This window comes from Melospiza georgiana, chromosome 13, assembly GCF_028018845.1.
Source record: "Melospiza georgiana isolate bMelGeo1 chromosome 13, bMelGeo1.pri, whole genome shotgun sequence".
Lineage (NCBI taxonomy): Eukaryota > Metazoa > Chordata > Aves > Passeriformes > Passerellidae > Melospiza > Melospiza georgiana.
In genome coordinates, this window is record NC_080442.1 from 7,729,632 (window position 1) to 7,748,520 (window position 18,889).

The 18,889-nt window shown below is 42.2% G+C and overlaps 1 protein-coding gene across 1 annotated transcript in view; it reads left to right on the top strand.

The window, feature by feature from the left end:
- Positions 1–8,231: 8,231 nt before the first annotated feature.
- The window catches only part of NEDD4 (NEDD4 E3 ubiquitin protein ligase), a 51,105-nt gene continuing 40,447 nt past the window's right edge, over positions 8,232–18,889 (top strand). Inside the window, exons 1-2 of the mRNA XM_058033277.1 lie at positions 8,232–8,293; positions 18,384–18,457. Coding sequence (XP_057889260.1) covers positions 8,249–8,293; positions 18,384–18,457 — 119 coding nt within the window. The 5' untranslated portion in view covers positions 8,232–8,248. The remainder of the gene's footprint in view (positions 8,294–18,383; positions 18,458–18,889) is intronic.

Here is an 18,889-nt window from a genome sequence, read left to right on the forward strand (position 1 = left end):
TCACATCTCCAGAAATACCAGTCTGTATGTGTGAATGCAGCTGGTATTCCAGTAAACAGAATTCCCCCTCTGGGCTTAGGGATTGCTGTGCCAAGTGAGGCAGTGGTTACTGTAGTCCATACAGTGTCTCTGGCAACTGATATCTCTTCTCTAGAGCAGACCTGCATTATTACGTGGTCACTGAATAAATGGCTCTTTGGAAACTGTTCTAGACTCAAGAGACAGAAGCTCCATCTGAAGTTAGAGTTAACCAATCCTTGGATCTTGCTGCTCTCCTCCCTCTCTTAAAAATGGTACAAGTTGAGATTGGATAAGGAGACAAGATTGAAGAAAAATATATAGTGAGGCTTACAAATTGGAGCAACCCTGGGAAGTTATTCCAAACTTAAGGAAGGAGCAGGGACCTGACTGTATGCTTAAGATGTTTCTGAGTTGAGATCCACAAAATAGTTAACAATTAACCTGAGTGTGCCCAGGCCTGGGCTGTGCTGTCCTTGTGCTGTGCTGTGTTTGTCTCTGGCTGCAGGAAACCTTGGCCAGGTAGCCATAACAGAGGAGCTGCAGGCAGCTCCCACTCAGTGCTGGCAGTGATGCCACTTGGGTGTCCTTGCCTTTTATCTCAAAGTGCAGCTGGAAGTTCTCATGTGAACATCCTTTCTGACTGACCTTTGAAGTAGTGAGCAGAGGTTGTTTTCTGGTAGGAAAATCCTGTAAAAACTCAAATAAGGTGGCCTTCCATAGGCAAGATGTGTGTGTGGATTGGAGCCCATTCTGTGCTGCACAGCTGAGGGATCTGAAGGGTTGTGAGACTGTACTGTCCTCTCTTTGTAGTGCTCACAGCAAATGGCATTTTAAGCATTACTTCACAGGATCTGAGTGCCTTTGTTACTGCTTTTATAACAAACCAACACCTTCTACTGCATAGTTAACATTGCCTGATGAAATTGCAAATCTTTGTTTCTTTTGTTCTTCTTACCCAACTTGTTAAAAAAAGAGAAGGGGGTGACATACAAACTCAGGAAAGCCAGATTAAGTCAGAAGTGAACTGAGGATATGGAAAAATTGTTTAGAAAGCATTTAGTGCTAAAAAGACAGCTGTTTCTTGCAGATTACAGTGTTTAAATACCCCAAATAAGAGACTGTCTGATATGCAGAATACATAACTGAATTATTCTAATTCGTGATAGGTTATAACATTTCTGCCATGTGCTTTGGATATGTAGGAAATATCCTACCAGTGATGTAAATACTTGAAATGTGTTGGAACATTTGCATATCTATTCTCCAATGGCTTTGTCGTGCCTCCTCCTGAGTCTCTTCTTCCTGGGCCTGCCTACCCTTTTTCTATATCTGGTAATACCTCAGTTCTGAAATCATTAAAAGGCTCCATTTTTGTCCCTGTGGCTCATCTTTTCTCTGCTGTCAGCTTCCTTTTAAATAAACTGCTTTTATATGGATTATGGTAAGTTATGTATCATTGGAACTTTGCCTATCCACACTACCTAATTAGATGATGCCTATTAGAATAAAATTGCAGTGGATCTCAGGCTGGTTCAAGCAATGTTAGCAGTATCTACTGATCCAAAGCAGAGGCTGCTGTTTGTGTAGGGGGGTTTTGAGTCAAATGTTAAAATTGTACTTGAAAAATTGGCCCAAGGACTGAAATGAGCCTCAGCAGCTTGTGAGCTTCATTTTAACCTACCTATGCATACAAGGAGACACTTTTTGATGGAAGTGTTTTTAAAGTTGCATATATATTATACCAAATAAGCTAAATGTGCTTTTAAAGCCTTCATATGTGGTGAAGGTAGGAAGAAGAAGATACATGGGAAGCTGGAAATACATTTCTGTTTTTTCAGGAGTTGATAGCCTTATGTTCACTTATTAACTTGTTGTAGTGCATTTTTGTGATGACTAAACAGAACAGGGCATTACCTGCCTGCTGCTGGAGCTGAGTCCATCTGTAGGCTCAGGTTTTTGAAGCACTCTGTGGAGGAGGTAGCTAGTGGGAGAACCTGTCCTTCAAGAGAAGCTGTCCCTGCAGCCTTCCTCAGGTAGCCAACCTACCTATGGCTTCAAATCAGTACTTCTCAACACACTTACTTTAGAGAGCTATAGGACTCTCTTTTTCCAAATATTCTTTTGTTTCTAGTATGGATGGGAAAACACAGCACTGTAACTTATCCTACATTATAAATTAACTGATAAAGACCTGGTCATCTCCTTCCCCTATCAAGAATATCCCTGAGTGTTCTATTTGCCTGCTCTCTATCAGTACTTCAAAAGGACACTTGTTCCAAGGGCTATGATAATCATTTCCCAGAGGGATCATGCCCAAATCCTCCTTGCTCTGAGACAAGAAGAGGCATTTTGAAATGTGTTGTTTAAAAAGCTGTGTATAAGCAATGATTAATTCTGACTGGAAAAAAATCTCCTTGATTCTATTTAAAATTGCTTTGAAAAATTAAAACCATCTTTCCTGCTACATATGTATGGATGAGAATGATGATGAAGTGCCTGTGTCTAAGAGGCCCTGCTCAAAGGTTCTTGGTTCTTGCACCAAAAACATAACAAAAATCTGCTCTGACAAGGATTAATTGTGGACAGCAAAACTAACACAAGGGCCTAAAATGGCTGTCTCTGAAAAACCAAAATAACAGATCTCAGTGCTTATTAATAAGGAATTGCTGGAGACCTGTTATGAATTATCTGAGATTAACCTTTTATCAAAAACAGTAGCTGTATGATAATAGCAGGATATTTGCATTTCCCTTTGCTTTTGGCAGAGGTAATACTCTAATCATTAATAAATATCATTTTACAGCATGTACAAAGCTCTACATTCTTGTCAGTCAGCCTGGTTTTTAGGAGCACCTTCTTGTGGGATTACTGTTTATGCCAGCCAGACCTTAAGATATGTGGACATTTCTTGGATGGTGTGCTATTAAGTGTAGTTTGGTATTATCAGTAATTAATTCCCAGTGACAAAACTTTCAAGATCATTGGAAGCCAATCAGTGGACTGATTTTGGGACATTGAAAATCTGTGTACTCAAAAATATTTGAAATTAAAACCACCTCAGAAGTAATTCAAACCAACCAATAACAGCAATTATTTACTATTGCCATTTTCCTAATGAAATAAGAGAGAAACACTCTAAGAAGGAGCATCTTGTGTGAAACTGAGATGTGGGAAGATGAAAGTGCATTAGTGATGCTCAGTCACACACCATACCAGAACACAGCTTCTCCTGGTCTTAGCAATGTTTTAGGCACTGGCAAAGAGGATACAGCACATACTACTTCAAACACATATGGAGAAGGATACTCTCAAGGTATTTAAAGAAGAAAAGCCCAAATATGTAATCCCTGGAAAGTTCTTACTTGTCTAACATTGCGATGGGTTGAGCTGTTAGCAAAAATATCCATAAGTAGTGTGTTAAACATGGGATCACCGGTGGATAATTAATCTGGGAGCAGTTGGCTGGAGCTCATCACTTCAGGGTTTCTGTTCTGGCAGCTCTCCTCCCCCTCAAGCTGAAAATAGAGAGAAGAAGATGACATCTGAGTGGTGGTGATTCAGACAAGTGTTTACCATTTCATTCAAATGCATATGCACAAAATGAGTGTGACATTCCACCTCCACTATAGTTGCTCTTCCTACTATGCAGGTTTGCTCATCAAGACAGAGATCTTTCCAAAAGAAATTGCTCGTAAACTGTTATACAAGTCAGAAAAATTAGGAAAAACATTTTTATGTATTTCTCTTCTACCCTGTGAGAGTTGGAGAGCTCAGCATCTTTCCTGGGAGGCAGGGAAGAAGGGAGCTGGCCCAGAGCAGGTGTTGGTGCCTGGGGAACACAGGCCCACGCTTGGAGAGCAGTGTGAAATTTTGTCTGCAGGTTGCCCTGGAAAGGAGCTACTTGAGGAGAGAATTTCTGGTTCACATCTGGTCTGGCCCTGGGTGATGGTCGCACCTCGCTGTCATCCTGCAGGAGCTGCAGGGCTTGAGACTGCTGGAGGCAGGGCTTGGCTTCAGGCAAAGCACATGTATCCAAACCAAGGATATGTTTGCCTTTAAGGGAAAGCAGAAAAGCTAAGGAAAACAGAACCTGTGACTTAGGAGAACTGAGAGTGAAAAGGAGTAGGAAGGGGCTGATGAAAACCTGCAAATGAGCTAAAAGCAGCCCAGTTGCAATGCAATGCAGAGACAGCTGCCAGCCTGGAGTGACTACCAGACTGAAGAACTTGCATACAAAATATAAATATAGGCCTTCATGTTTGGATCAGTTTTGCATCTCGTTGTCATGGTGTTTGAAATCAGTATTAATTGCCAGGATCTGCCCTGCATTTAACTGTAAAGCCAACAAGAGTGTTAAGTCTTGGGCTCTTAACTCATCTCTGCATCAGTCTCTTTACTGAAACATTGCCTTAATAGTAAAGAAATTGAGATTATTAGAATAGCAATAGGTGTTTACTTCTCTTAGTCATAGCAATGACTCATGACCAGTATAATGTTTTTCTATGAATTCCCTGTTGTACAGCTTTCCATTTACCTATCACTGTGACATTGTGAGTGGTTCATAACATTTTCTATTGTATGACTCAGTAGAACAAAAGACAGTAGGACAAAAATCTGTTTCTGCCATTTGCATCTTTTTTTTTGTTTGTTTTATTTTGATTTGGGGGTTTTTTGTTGTTGGGTTTTTTTTTGGTTTTTTGGGAGTGGTTTGTTGGGTTTTTTGTTTATTTGTTTAGGTTTTGTTTTATTTTGTTTTGTTGCAGTTGAAATGACTTCTACTCCTTTGGTTTAAAGGAAGAGTAGCAAAGATAATGTATCCAGTTTGATTTAAAATCCTCTGTAGCAAACGTGTATCCTACATTTAATAAGTTAAAACATACTTTGCTGCTACTTGATGTCCTAGCTTTTATCACTTAACCATCACTACAGTTAACATATATTCTTAAATCAAAGGCTTTTGTGATAATCCTTTGGAATTCTGAAACAAATGTCCTTTATCCACATAATTTCCTCCTTTAAAAGCCAACACTGCTTTGTTGATTTTTTTTTTCAAAGTAATTCAGTATTATAGTGTAGAGATTGTCTTTGGCCTAGGAAAAGCATTTATGATAAAGAAAGACACAAACCACATTACCATTAAATGTATATAAAATTCAAACCACAAATTGGATCTATCAGGATGAATGCCTTCAGCTTAGAGATGCAATTTTTTAAAACTTTGTAAATTTTTAATCTTTCATGGGACTGAAGGTTAATTTAGGTGGCAAGAGAAGTCAAATTTGTTACCAGATAAGAACTCACTATTGGGATGGACTAATGAGATAAAATATTAACAGATTTTTAATGGTATGGATATACAAAGTGTTCCATTGCACTTAGATGTCCAAATTCAGGTTATTCTCTGCAACTGAAAATCAATTATTTGCTTTCAGAATATCTCTCTTCCACTAATAGTTTGTAATAGCATAACACCATAAAATATTAAATGCTGGAGATATATATCTAACATAAGAACTGAATGTTTGTTAACAAACATATCGTGGTTTATGTTCCCCCATTTTTAAGTAAAAGGATAATTTGGGTGAAGTGATAGATATCTTGCTGGAATATTGGAGATAACTATTGATCCCACTGAAAATGCACATAGACCTTACCTTAATGTATGGATGCCTCTGGGTATCAAAGCCAGAAACATAAATCCTGTGTTTCAGACCTGTTCATGGCAGGTCATCTGCTTATGGATTTGGGCATTGACTGACTAATGCCTACTCTCACTAGTGGTCTTTCCACACACAAAAAGAGTCAGGGCTGTGTTACTCTGCTACTTAAAAAATGTAATATAACAAAATGAGTATGTTAATGTCCTGTTGTAAGTTTCAAAAGGGCATTATTTTAAATTTAAAGTTATTGAAATGACACATTACTTAAAATTTAATGTTTGAGTTTTGATGTCCTACCAAAAAGCCCAATAACTAAGGCACTAATAAAATATTCACAATAAAGCCTTTATTAAACAGCACTTTGGGATGCTTTTCTTATAGCCCTTACTGTACAGAAAAGCTGAGACTGAGACTGCAGAAAGGAAGGCAGAGTTCTGGATAGTGACAGTAATGTGTAGAAAGATATTTATAGGGAGAAATAAAAGAGTATCTTTTAATAGACTACAATTATGAAAAAAAAAATTACAAAAAAACTCAGCTGTAAGCTTTTGGGGCTCTGATGCCTTTTCTTTTACTTGCTTTGTACACTCTAGCAGAGCATGAGACAGCACTGCAAAACCCAGTGTTGGTGTTTGACAGCCACAAACCCACATGCTTTTTCTAGCAAGCTGTAACAACAACTTACTAATCATTGTTATACTCAATCCCAGAAAAACCTGGACCTGGAAGTCATGCCTGCTGTAATTTAGGCAGATTTTCCTTCCTTGGCTGTTACCCAGAAACTTCAATTGGGACACACTTCTAAACTTGAAGACTGATGTAGGCAAAGCTGAGCCAAAGGAATTGGAAACTTTGGGTGTCCAGAGGATCTATTCAGAAACAGAAGAGGGCTGTTTATTTTGAAATACCCAAAAACTTTTCCAAAGCTTGGTTGGTCTTACAACACACATTTTTTCCCCAAGTAAATCTATCAATTCATGAAGCCACTTGCCCAATGCCACTTTTTCTGTTTGTAAGACATTGGCCTGAATTTTCATAGCTAACACCCTACACTGATTTTGGGACATGCACAAACTGATGTTGATATTGAGACTGTGTTTCCTTGGGGTATCCGGTCAGCCTCTGGAAGGAGAACATGAGTGTGTGTGTGTGTGTGTGTGTGTGTGTGTGCTGATGGGCACAGGTTTGCCTGAGTCTTTCTGAGGAGGTGTTACCTGTGTGTTCTGTGGTCTGCTTGAGGCACAGTCCAAAGAGCTGAGCCTGGGTCTGTGTTTGTTTTGGAAAGGGAAGAGTTTCTCATCAGATGATGGCAGAAATAGGTCACTCAGGCATGAGGGGCCAGGTTGGATCAGTTGAAACGTGATGAAAGACCCTGGTTCCTTGCCAGTACAGGTGCTGCTGTTAGTGACCAGTGATTTTCAGCATGTTCATCCTAAGAGGGAGGTATGTTCTCTGCTCTCCCAGATGGTATTGCTTGGAGGAGTTTGGCCTAAGCTTGTAGTAAGGCTTATGGTTACAAAGCTCAGACTAAACCGTTCTATTTACAGCTATTTCAGCACAGCTCTTGCTGTTGTCCTCTGCCTGCTGGAAATATGGGTGGTCAGGGAGGGATTCCTGAGGGATTGAGTCACAGGCTTGCATGGGGGGCAAGCAGATTTTTTTCTCAAGAAAAGTCTTGACAACCTCATTGTTTTGATTTCAGACATAGCTTTTACAGTTTATTTTTTTCTGTGCTCTGGCATCCTCCTCACTTGGATGTTATGTCAGGTCATCTCCTCACACAGCTGGGACTTCCTTCCTCCTCAGAGCACCCTGGAAGGCAGCACTGCCTCATCCTGGCGGGGAAAGTCCTTTTTTCCTCTCAGTTTTCCCTAAATTTTTGCTGTTTCAAGTTCCCTGAATATGAGGGGTTAGGCAAGAACTCCATAGTTTGGGCCTGGCCCTCCGGTGTTGCAAAAATAATCTCAAACTGCAGCAGGAGAGGTTTAAGTTAGACATTTGGAAGAATTTATGTTAGACATTCTGAAGAATCATAAAAAGGGTGATTAGATACTGCCCAGGGAGGTTGGTAGAGCCACCGTCCCTGGAGGTGTTTAAGGAAAGACTGGTCATTTGGTGCCGTGGTCTAGTTGGTACGATGGTGTTGGGTCGTAGGTTGTACCAGATGATCTAAGGGGTCCTTCTCAACATAATCGATTCGGTGATTCTGTAAGGAAAGACCTCGACAGCGTAAAGCACCAGGAAAATTTTTAGAAAGGCGACGTTATCCCGCCGCGGCCCTGGGTAGGGCTGCCGAGGCGGGCAGGGCGGAGCGCGGCGCGGCTCCCCGAGGGGCGCTCGGGCTGAGGGCGGCGGCCGCGCGCCCCCTCAGGCTGCCCGCGCGGCGCGTGTCTCCAGGCGGGGCGCGGTGCGAGAGCCAATCGGAAGGCGCCGCCGGCAACCGGGTGGGCGGGGCCGAGGCTCCCAGAGCCAATCAGACGATGGGGAGAGGCGCGGGGCGGAGCCCGGGGCGGGCCCGGGGCGGGGCGTAGGTAAACACGGCGGCGGGGGGCGCGCGCCGTGCGGCCATGGCGGCGTCTCCTGCGGAGGTGCTCGGGCTGCCGGGCGAGGAGGTGAGCGAGGCCCCGGGCCGCCCCCCGCGCCCCCCGCTGCCCTCTCCGCGGAGCCGGGCGGCGGCTTCTCCGCGGGACTGAACCCCCTGCGGGGCGGGTATTCCCTGCGGACCTGCCGCGGCGTGGCGCGGGGCGGGGGAGCGGGGTGAGGCAATGAGGGGGGTTCCGGCGGGATCGGCGCCCCGCTGCCGGCTGCCCTGAGCCCCGGCCCGCCGTAAGGTGGCGGCTGCCGCGCCGTCTAGCACCGGCATTCCTGGCTTCTCCCATTGGAGGCTGTGGAGCCTCCTCTATGGACGGAGGGATCCGCGTGCCCTCGCAACTTCCTTGTGACGGAGTGAAGCGGGATTTCTTCTCCCCCCGCTCCCTTCCCGGTACCGGAGAATCGCGCCTTTGTTCCGGGCTTTGTCACAGCGGTGTGACAGAGTCGTGCGTGCATTAGAGCGGTGCCGGAGCCATGGGGCTCATCCCAGCATTGCCATCAGCGGGAGTGTGCAAACCTGTCTGCGTGTCGGTGTTTTTTGCAATAAACGCGTGGGTGACTGACTGAAAGTGACTCGTGCAGTGGCCTCTGTCCTCAGGTCGTAGTTCCTGAGCACGTGGATCTTTGGAAGGTGGCTGGGGCTGTACCTGTACTGGGTGGAAGTGGCAGACAGGTGGGGGTGGCTGTTGCGTTGTAACCGAGGCTTGTGCGTGGGCCGGATTATTATGGAATGGGTCACTTTATCAAGAAGAAGGAGAGTCAGGGTTTTTCTTTAAATTGCAGATGCAGGAAGAGTAAAAGCAGTACCTCTGAAAGCTGTTTGGTGACCTGTGTGAAATGTCAGTAGTGTTGTCTTTGAGCCAACAGGATATTTTACCAAGATTGTCTTTGATCAGCTCTTTTTTGTGTTCAGGCAGTGATGAGCTCTGTGTCAATGTGTACTTGTTGCATCCATAATAGGAATTCGGTTTGTTAAAGCTCTAAAATACTTTTCCTTTTCTTGTTAGCATAGCTCTCTTTCTCAAGTTGTGCTTTATTTCTGGAGAAATAACTTAAAAAGCTCTTGAATGCCTTTTTTTTCTTTATATTTGAATTACCTAGGATTTCTAATACCAAATTAGCGCTCCATACTGCAAGGGTTGCATAACACTTCCTATTGCAAGATCCTGTTTTTGTTTGCTAGTAACTTTCTGAGGCTATGTAGCTCTACCAAAAGATTCCATGCCTTAGGCTCTCTACTTCTACATTGTTAAGCTTTGTTCAGTTTAGCTGCTTTGTAGCTTTCATTGCTATGGTGAAAATTTTTTGAAATCTGCTTAAAATTTAACAATTCTGATCTTCCATCAATCTTTTTGAGCATAAACGTGTTCCTTTGGAACTGGGGGAAGGGAGGAAAAAGCATGTACAAAATCCATTATATCTAACTTCTTCTGTAATTCAAAAGCTTAGCCAAACTTTTTCAAGTGACATATGTGAAAAGTGCAGTTTGTTTATGCTCAGAAACTTTAATACTCAGTGAGTACATACTGATTTGTGTGAAAAGTACTTGCTCAGTTGTCTCCATAGTTTTTGTGTGAGATTCTGCATGCGCAAATAACAAAACAAATGATCTTAGGGTTACAAGAAAACTACTCTGCTAACTGCTCTCGCCGAGGACACAAGAATGGAAAATTCTTTTGTCCTCACAGAGTTTAAGACTGTGTACACAGAAGCAGAAAAACACAGCCAGAAACCCAAGTCATATTGAAAGTATCATCAAGGACTTTTCTGTTGTCCCCCCACGTTGTTTTGCAGTCTTGTCATAGTTGTCTGCACGCTGCTGCTTTCCCAGGGCTGCTCTGGGGCCTGTTCTGCAAGATGGATTTGCTTTGCGTGTAAATCAGAATTGTCTGAGAAAAGAAAGCAATGTTATCTGCAAAACCTCTGCAGTTTTTGGATATGATCCTATGGTAAATATAATAATTATAAATAAATTGTCATTCAGGAAGGCAAGTGAGGAGAAGTTGGTGTAATTGTTGAGGGAGTTGAATGCAGTATTAGTGTGGATTCCATCAAACTCAGGTTGGGCATTTATGACAGATTTCTTTGTTAAAGGAGTATTAATCACTTGGACTCAATAAAGGATTGCTAATATGGTGTTGCTGACACAAAAAGAAGCTGGGATAGAAAAGAAGGTGTAATTGAGGTTATTGTGTATACAGTGGGTTTGTGTCAATGCTGTGTGTAGGTATCTGAGTTGAAGTGCCTGAATCTAGCAGGTGCAGTTTTCCTTAATTTCTCTGGTTCAGTTTTTCCTCTGTAAAAGTCTCTTGTCACCCACAGGACTTATGGCTTAGATGAATATTGCAATAATGAGCACTAGTAAGGTCAACGTGGAAAAAACAATAGTTCTGTATTCAGAGCAAGGTCTTAGCAGTAGAGAAGTAGATCTCAAATGGGTTGGAAATAAGAACAACATGTTGCTTTTTATCACCCTAGTAACTTTTTTTAGAGGGGAAAGGAATGCGATAAAATGCACTTCCTCCTTCCCAGCAGGTCGGGCTCCTCAGGCAGCGCTCTGTGCCGCCGGCTCCCTGGAGCTCTGAGGGAGCGTTCCGTGCTGGGGCCCGAGGCGGGCCCGTGCTGGGCCTGCCCCTCCCTGCCCTGCCCTGCCCTCCCCTGCCCTCCCTGCCCTCCCTCCCTGCCCCTGCCCTCCCTGCCCTGCCCTCCCCTGCCCTCCCTCCCTGCCCTGCCCTCCCTGCCCTCCCTGCCCTGCCCTGCCCTGCCCTGCCCTGCCCTGCCCTCCCTCCCTGCCCCTGCCCTCCCTCCCTGCCCCGCCCTCCCTGCCCTCCCTGCCCCGCCCGCTCGGGTACACCCTCCCCTGGATGCAGGGCCGGTGATGGTTCGCACCCGCAGGAGCGGGCTGACACTGCTGCTGCTGCTGCTGCTTTGTCACAGCAGGCTTTTGGAAGAGGGGCTTTTCGAGTTAGTGTGGGGTCATCGACAGAGAACCCACCTCAGGCTCATTCGACTCGTGTTTGTCCGATGTAGGGGGTGGCTGAGAATGGGTTTGTGGTTACAGTAGCCCCTCAGAATGATATTTCACCTCATGGCAGGACATATCCTACAAAGGCAGTTGCTATGAGGGTCAAGAGTAGGATGACTCCGACGGTTCAGGTTTCTTTGAAAGTTCAAAACTTTCAAGTTGTTAAGACTTGGATTTCTGTAGGTTAATCACTTTAATCAAGCATTTTCTAACGAGGTATTCACTTCCATATACTGTATTTTTGTGACAATTGACTGCAGTACCAAATAAAGTATTTTCTAACAGTAATTGTGGAATGCTCCTTCAAAGATGGAAGGAAGAATTGTTGGTATCTTAGCCAATGCACTGTTATTTCTTTGGTTACAGGAGGAATAATTTTTTTTTAGAAATGTAATTTTTAGAGAGTTGTCCAGTATCTATTTCTGTTTTCTATTATAATACCTGCTTGCACGGTAGGGCTCTGGAATGGCATTCAATAAAACACTGATTGTCTATATACATGTCTTTCATAGTTTAATGTACAGATGTCTGTATGTCAGAGTTCCTGTACTCCCAGACTGAATCAAAGATTACTTATTTTTTTTTTAGCTCTTTTTATGTTGCCCAGATAACATTCTAAGTTAGATAGGTTTTTAGATCTTTTGTATCTATTATGTGCAGTTGCTTTCAGGGATGAAACTAGAAATGGGAACTTCTCACAGGCAAAAATGCACTTCCTACTTGCATGCATTTGCCATTTCAGCTTGCTCAGTCAGTTGAGACCTGTCCTGTGTAGAACAAGCATTCTTGTTTACTGCAGCTTGCCTAAGATTTCTCATAGGCATATGGTATTTCATTCTGGAAAGCTTTAGATATATTATTATGTTCCTTTAGGATCTCCTGCTAGAGTAGGTTGTTTATGGTTATTTAGCTTGTAGTTGGTGAGCTGAATGTCCAGGATACATGGTTTGTCTTCTCAGCTTCTGCACACCTTACCCCACAACTCTTCCCATATTGCTGTCTTTTGAAGGTGATGCTGATGAGTTAAAACATTTCAGACATGACTTCAGACACTGGCATGGACTAATCTTCTTTTGGACTGCCTCTGACCAAACCAGTAATGTTTGGCTCTTTGTGCTCGAGCAGCCCAGTGCTTCCATTCCTGTTCAAAGCCTGTGGTCTCCCCAGTGCCTCTGTTCAAGGTGTGTGCAATGTCTGACTGTTCTTATACAGGCACTCAGACAGAAAAAACAGACATTATTGTCTCTGGGCTGTAGAAAGGCTCTCAGTTTTTTCTAGGCTGTGAGGAACTACCATTGCAAGGCATAGCCTAGAGTCCCACATATCTGGGTTAGTTGAGACTCTTGTAATAGTGAAGCTTGCTGGTCTGTAGTCTTGAGAGGTTTCCTCATTTTGTTTGGAGTTTGCTTGCATTTTTTTGAACAGCAGTGTAATTTGTGTAGATCTGGTGGTTCCCAGAAGCTATTTTATGTCCCCCCTGTTTTGTGTTGTGTTTTTAAAGCATTTCCTTTACATGGAACTAATAAACACTGGTATGGATACTGGGTTGCACATAGTGAAAAAGTGTTTGGGGATTGGTTGGGGGGTTTTGAATTTTTTAAAATTCTGTTGACAAATTGGGAACTCCATTAGTGGACTTCTGTTGTCTTGAATCTCTTTAATTTGTAGTCAAATGCAGATTGTAGTTAAATACAATCTGTAGTAACAGCCAGCATTTCTTAATGGATGAGACTTTTGTATTTATGAGCACAAAATGCTCACATGGTACAATTAAATTCTTCTAGTGAATTACTAAGACTGATCTGTAACTGGCAGAGGAAGTTAATGACTTTCATTATGTTTAAAAGATCAATTAATGTAGTTTTGTAATAGGAATCTTTGTGAATCTAAAACTTTGTTTTGAAATAATTTCTTTTAAAAAAATGGTTCAGCTCTGTTGGTCACTGTAGAGGGGACAGTGTTCTCTGGGTTGTGAAGCAATGGTCAGATGGGAAAGTCTCCCTCCCATTTTCCATCTCCTGGTGAAATGAAGTGATGATGCTAAAAAGGACTTGCTATCATTTGGATGTCACCTAACGTGTGGCTCACTTGAGAGGTCTGATTATTGCAGGAAGTTCTTTTCTCCTAAGGCTCCCCATTCTGTGGAAAATGCTTTCTTTCAAATGAAGACTATATGCAGACATGATATGAATCTTAAGAAAGCTTTAATATGTAGTTCCTGATATTGGCAGAATCTTTCAAGCTGATGCTGCTGTGCTGTTTTATTGTTGTAATAAGCTTTGGTGCTCTTATCTTGGCTTCAGTGGTAGTTGATTCTTGACCTGTCTAACAGGAACAAAAGAATAACAGGATGTTATTGCCTGGAGGAATTGTTTACTACCAAGTGTTCCCTGTTAGACCACTCAGTCATTTTTATATTGGCTTCCTCAAAAAAAAGCTCTCTAGTAGTCCAGCAGATACTACCATTTTATGTTTTACATTAAATTAACCATCCTGGCTTTGGCTATAGTTACCAACATGTCACCATTTCTTGATCTGTGCCTTTTTTCCCACCCTTTCTTCCTGCTTGTATTTTTCTTCTGTCTTCCACTCTCTCTTGGACTTCTATCACTAAGGCAGGACTCTTTCTCCCAGTTGTCTTTGGTGTTATTATTTTCCTGCCATGTGAATTTGGAAAGGATGGGATGAGGATGAACAGTTTGTTAATAGCTGTCCTTTGTAATTATTGACTGCAAACAATGTAAGGCAGGCAAGACCATTCCAAGGTTGTGAACAAGTTTTGAACTCCTTATAAAGTTGAAATTTCTTTCCAAGTGCTGTTTTCATGTCCAAAATGAACAGTTTAAGAATGCCTCATCTTGATGTACATTCATTGAACATAGGTAGTTTCATAGTGACTTTTGTGGAATTAAACTGTCTTCTTCTACAAGTGCCACTTGATTAGTTTGACACTTGCTTTGCTACTCTGAGAACACATTGTACAACTATTTTAAGGCATACATAAAAAGGATTTCTGTTTTATTATCTGTTCAGAGACTCACAAGCTGGAAAGCATTGCCTTTAAACCTTTAAGTTACTGATTGTCAACATAGTGGCTCAGAAACCTTTTATTTAATCCCTTGTTACACAGTATCTGTTAGTAAATAGAGTCATTATTAGAGATGGTGAAAATGGTGTGGTTTAGTAGTCCCAGCTATTTTGTCTAGCATCATGAACATGTACTTTAGAATATACCACTATGATTAACATTAAAGTAATGATAAAACCTGGAAGTTGATAGTAAGATAACTATCTTGCTGACTCAGCTTGGAAAAGGATGTTTTGTCTCACTTAATCAGACCAAGACATTTTGAATAGTTTAGTCTCTGTAATCTGTCTTAACCTTATTCCCCATCCCCATAGCTTTAAAATACTATATAACCCCTAAAAACAATTTAAGCCTGAATTTGTTGGGAGCAGCCTAACTCATACAGACTGTGTGCAACCACTCCTTGGCAGATTCAGTAGTTTAAACAATATTTCTTCTATTTGCTGTTTTTGCCTGATTCATATTGGATTACTTACATTCTCAGAGGGAACAGCTTAACAGTTCAGTTTTGACATTGTATTCTTTTTTTGTTTGTTTTTTTGCCTCCAGCCTGTGGAATGGCTGGCAGTCAGAAGTTGTCAAAAGCTGAAGGTCCTTGTTCCATCTGTACAAACAATCCCTGTGCAAGGCTGTGCCCAGAGCTGCTGCCTTTGAGGGCTGCTGTGTGCATGTCTGTGTTACAGAGCAGCTGGGTACAAGGGCACTAAACCTGCACAACTCCCTGTGTGTGCAAAGCAGCAGAGGATGCTCAGTTTCTTTAGCTGTACAGGCAGGATAAATTCAGATTGACCCATTCAGGTTAATGTCAGAAGCTTGGGTAGACAGTTAGATCCAGGAAGAGACTCTTGAGGAGATAAATAGGGCTGAGAGAGCAGTCTCTTAGATAAACAGCAGTGCTGCTAGGCATTGCTGGTGTGTTCCTGTTTACTGGCTAGGTGCTTGTCCCCTCCTCTGCCACCAGAACCCCTTGAAGCATGGCAGTGGTGTAAAAGAGAAGCAAGGCAAGCTTGAGAGTGTCTGTAGTCATATGGAAGAGTCAAGGTACAGGCTGCAGCCTGTGTACTTTTTGGTCTACAAAAACACTCATATTGCAGCTGCCTGTGAATCTACAGGAGTTACTGATCCACAGTTTCTTGTATATAGCTATGAAAGAGCAAATAAGGATCTCCAGAGCAAAGGTGAATGAAGAGGATGAGATTCAAAATTGCTTTTCAAACCATGAAATTTTGATTTTGAATCTGTTCCCGGTGGGTGCCAGAACCAAGTATCAGATGCTTTGTCTCTGTGCAAAGCTTGCATGGCCTAATTTTTATCTGCATGAAATGATCTTCAAAAGGTGCTGGAGCTCTTTGGCTGTTCACTGCTTTGTGGGATCAGTGTGTTTGTGGCAGCTTTTCTGAGCTGTGGCAGCAGTTGCTCAGTAATTCTACCATCAGTGAGTGAGGAGGAGAGGTTGTAGGGTCACAGTGCTGTATCCTGTAGCAGCTTTGCCTCTTCAGGATGTGTGGGGTCACAGCACAGTGGCTCCTTCCACTGTCAGGCCCTTCTGCCTGTGTTTGCATCAAGCTGGCTGAATTTCCCCTGATGCTCATGGCACACTGGCCTGACCAGAGACTGGGGAACCTCATGTGCTGTGATTGTGTATTGCCCTTGCTTGTCTGCATGGGTTTTTTTCCTGGAGTTTCTAGTCACCATAGCTTGGGAAAGGAAGTGGACTCTTCAGTGTCACCTATCAGTTTAAAAAAGCCAAAAAGGGGTGTGGTGGCTTTTGGCAGTGAGAGTTGTTAGTTGAAAAAGTGAAAGTGAAAATGGAGATCTGTTGGGAAGGTTGTTGTGAACAATTCAGGAAATTTTTTTAACTGTTTCTGTTAATGTAGGAAGTTATTTCTACCGTTTCATTCCTTCATGGTGGTTTGGTTGGTTGTTCTGCTCAGCTAACTAAAATGCTGTAGCTGTCCTAGTTTGGCACTGACCCCAAATAAATAATAACCTTTCTTTCAGCAAGGCGTTTTTCAATCAACCTTCAGCATGCCAGCATTAGGTTTGTGGCTTCTAGTTTCCTAAGGCTATGTGCAAAGCAAATTGTCTTTTTGTAAAATAGCTTTCATATCTCTATTATGATACAAGTAAACAAACCATGTGATTAAGCCAACTTTAAAATCTCAGGGGTGTGGATCCTATTCTGGGATCACCCCTGTGTGGACTACATTGATGCACTATTAAGGCTGACTCTGGGATGCCTTTGCCCAAAAGCATCTAATTGTCCTTGCTTTTCTCATGCTTGAATAATGGAGCAAACCTCGTGGTCTAAGCAACTGAATGCAGAGACAAGAAAACCTATTTGTCTTTTAGGGCTGTGTGTCCCACAGGTCTTTGTCTGAGAAGGAAAAGGTGGGGTTGATTGCCAAACTGGTTTCTGTCATTTGGGTCCCATGGGCTGTGACTGAGGACCATCCTCCTGTTGGAAGGGGGGTCAGGGTGCTCTGGTGCAGTGCAGAGGTGCTCAGGGAGAGGGGAAATGCACACATGGGACTCTGGAATCATCCCAGAAACTCACTGATGTTGAATGTCACTGAGGCCAAGTAATTGGTAGAAGATAAATTGGACATTGTTTTAGAATGTAAGATGGGTGGATATGTTAGGATATTTGTTATATATAAAAATGTTAACAAATAGCTCTTCTTAATTTGATGCCAACATAGTTTTTTACTTATGTTTTCTTAAATCTGGTCAGTTCTGTTATCATAAAACACATGATAATGTTATGTGCCTTAGAAGCCTGGTCATGACTAAGGATTTTGAAAGCTTAGGCCACTTTCAAGTGGTCAGTGCTGGGAGGGACTGTCTGTTGGTCTTCCTTTTCTGAGCTCCTAGAGTTTCTAGTAGGAGACAATGTCCTTGGAGGTGAAGGCTGAAGATAGACTTGTGACTTGGCTGGAATTGACTTGGACAATTGATTGTTTTGTCAGTGGACCTTGTAGATGTTCATCTCAGTTCCCAGGCAATCGCCTCTAACTGTAGAGAGTGGGAGAAACTCACTTTTTTATTATTTTATTTTTATTTAGAGGTCTGTTCTCAGTTGTACATTTTTAGCCAGTAATTCCTGCCTCAGTGTTAGGATGCAGTTCTCTCCATTGGCTTTAAGAACCATTCCAGATGGGGTTGGTTAGGGAGTCTAACCCTGTGGTTATATGGGAGACATGATGGAGCATTCCTAGAGCTTGCTGGGAGTGTCCTTTAGAAAGCACTTTCAATAGTGTGTGGAATTCAGGAAGGCCCCAGGGAGAGCATCTCCTGCTTCACCCATTGCTCTTGTATCTGTTTAACTCCTTAACCTAGATTGGATCAGCTTTCCTCACAAGTGTCTCTGGCCCACCATCTCCTGCAAACAGCCCTTCATCTGGAAAGCTTTTTGCTTTCCAGAGAAACAATGATCATTTGTATTCCTCCTCTGATACTGTCACAGCTGTTGGGAATTTTATTCCCCTCTTGAATTCAGTTCCTATCAGATGTTAGGGATATGTATAATGTGTAATTAAAATATTTTTTTATTTCTTATAAAACTCGTACCCTGCTGGCAGGTGATATCAGTAATCCTGATATTTTAAGTGTGACCTCTCTGTGCTGTTTACTAAAAATAGATGCAAGATTTTTTTTGTTACTACATTTATTTCCAGAGTTTATTACTGTTTTATTAACCTATTTTGATAAATTTACCCTTTTTGTTCTTCCCAGGAAATAAATATTGTCAGAGTCTATTTCCCTCCCTCTGATGCATGCCAAGATACCATCAGGTGAAAACTTCTGTGGTCCATGCAGATTTATCTGAGTGTTACTGATAGAGCTGTTTCTGTCAGACAAAGTAACTGCGTCATTAGTCTGTAGTTTTCAGTGGGAATTCAAAATTTTGCCCATAATTTCTTTTAGCTTTATTAATTGAAAATAGACCTGAAAAAGAAATCTGAATGCATCTTGAATATGTTCCTTTGTTTTTAAGGAGGACACACGAATTGTCCGGGTGAAGGTCATAGCTGGAATCGGCCTGGCCAAGAAGGATATCTTAGGAGCCAGGTAAGAATATGTTGTTAATGTATTAAGGGACAGCTGCTTCTTTATTGTCCTTCTACAGCTCTTTAGCTCTCAGTAAATTCTTCTGTGCCTTGTGGAAAAAAAGAATCTGAACTCCTTCAACTGGCAACTTTATAAAACTATTAGAGCCTATATAAACATGAAGATATCTGCTTTCATATCCAAGAGTGACTTGGACAGATCTTAAGTGTTGGCAAAACAAAGTAGAAGAATGTTTCATTCTCTGCATAACAGAATATTCTGCCATGGAGGATAGATCCAGGTCTGTGTTTCACTTCAGGTAGGCTGCAGCTCAAATAACTACAGTTAAAATAACTAGGGTTTAATTGTGGTCAGAGTTCTCATCTGTGCTTGAAAGACTTGGAATGAGCACAGTACTAAACACTGGTGGCTTTGAGACTGTTTCAGCTCAAA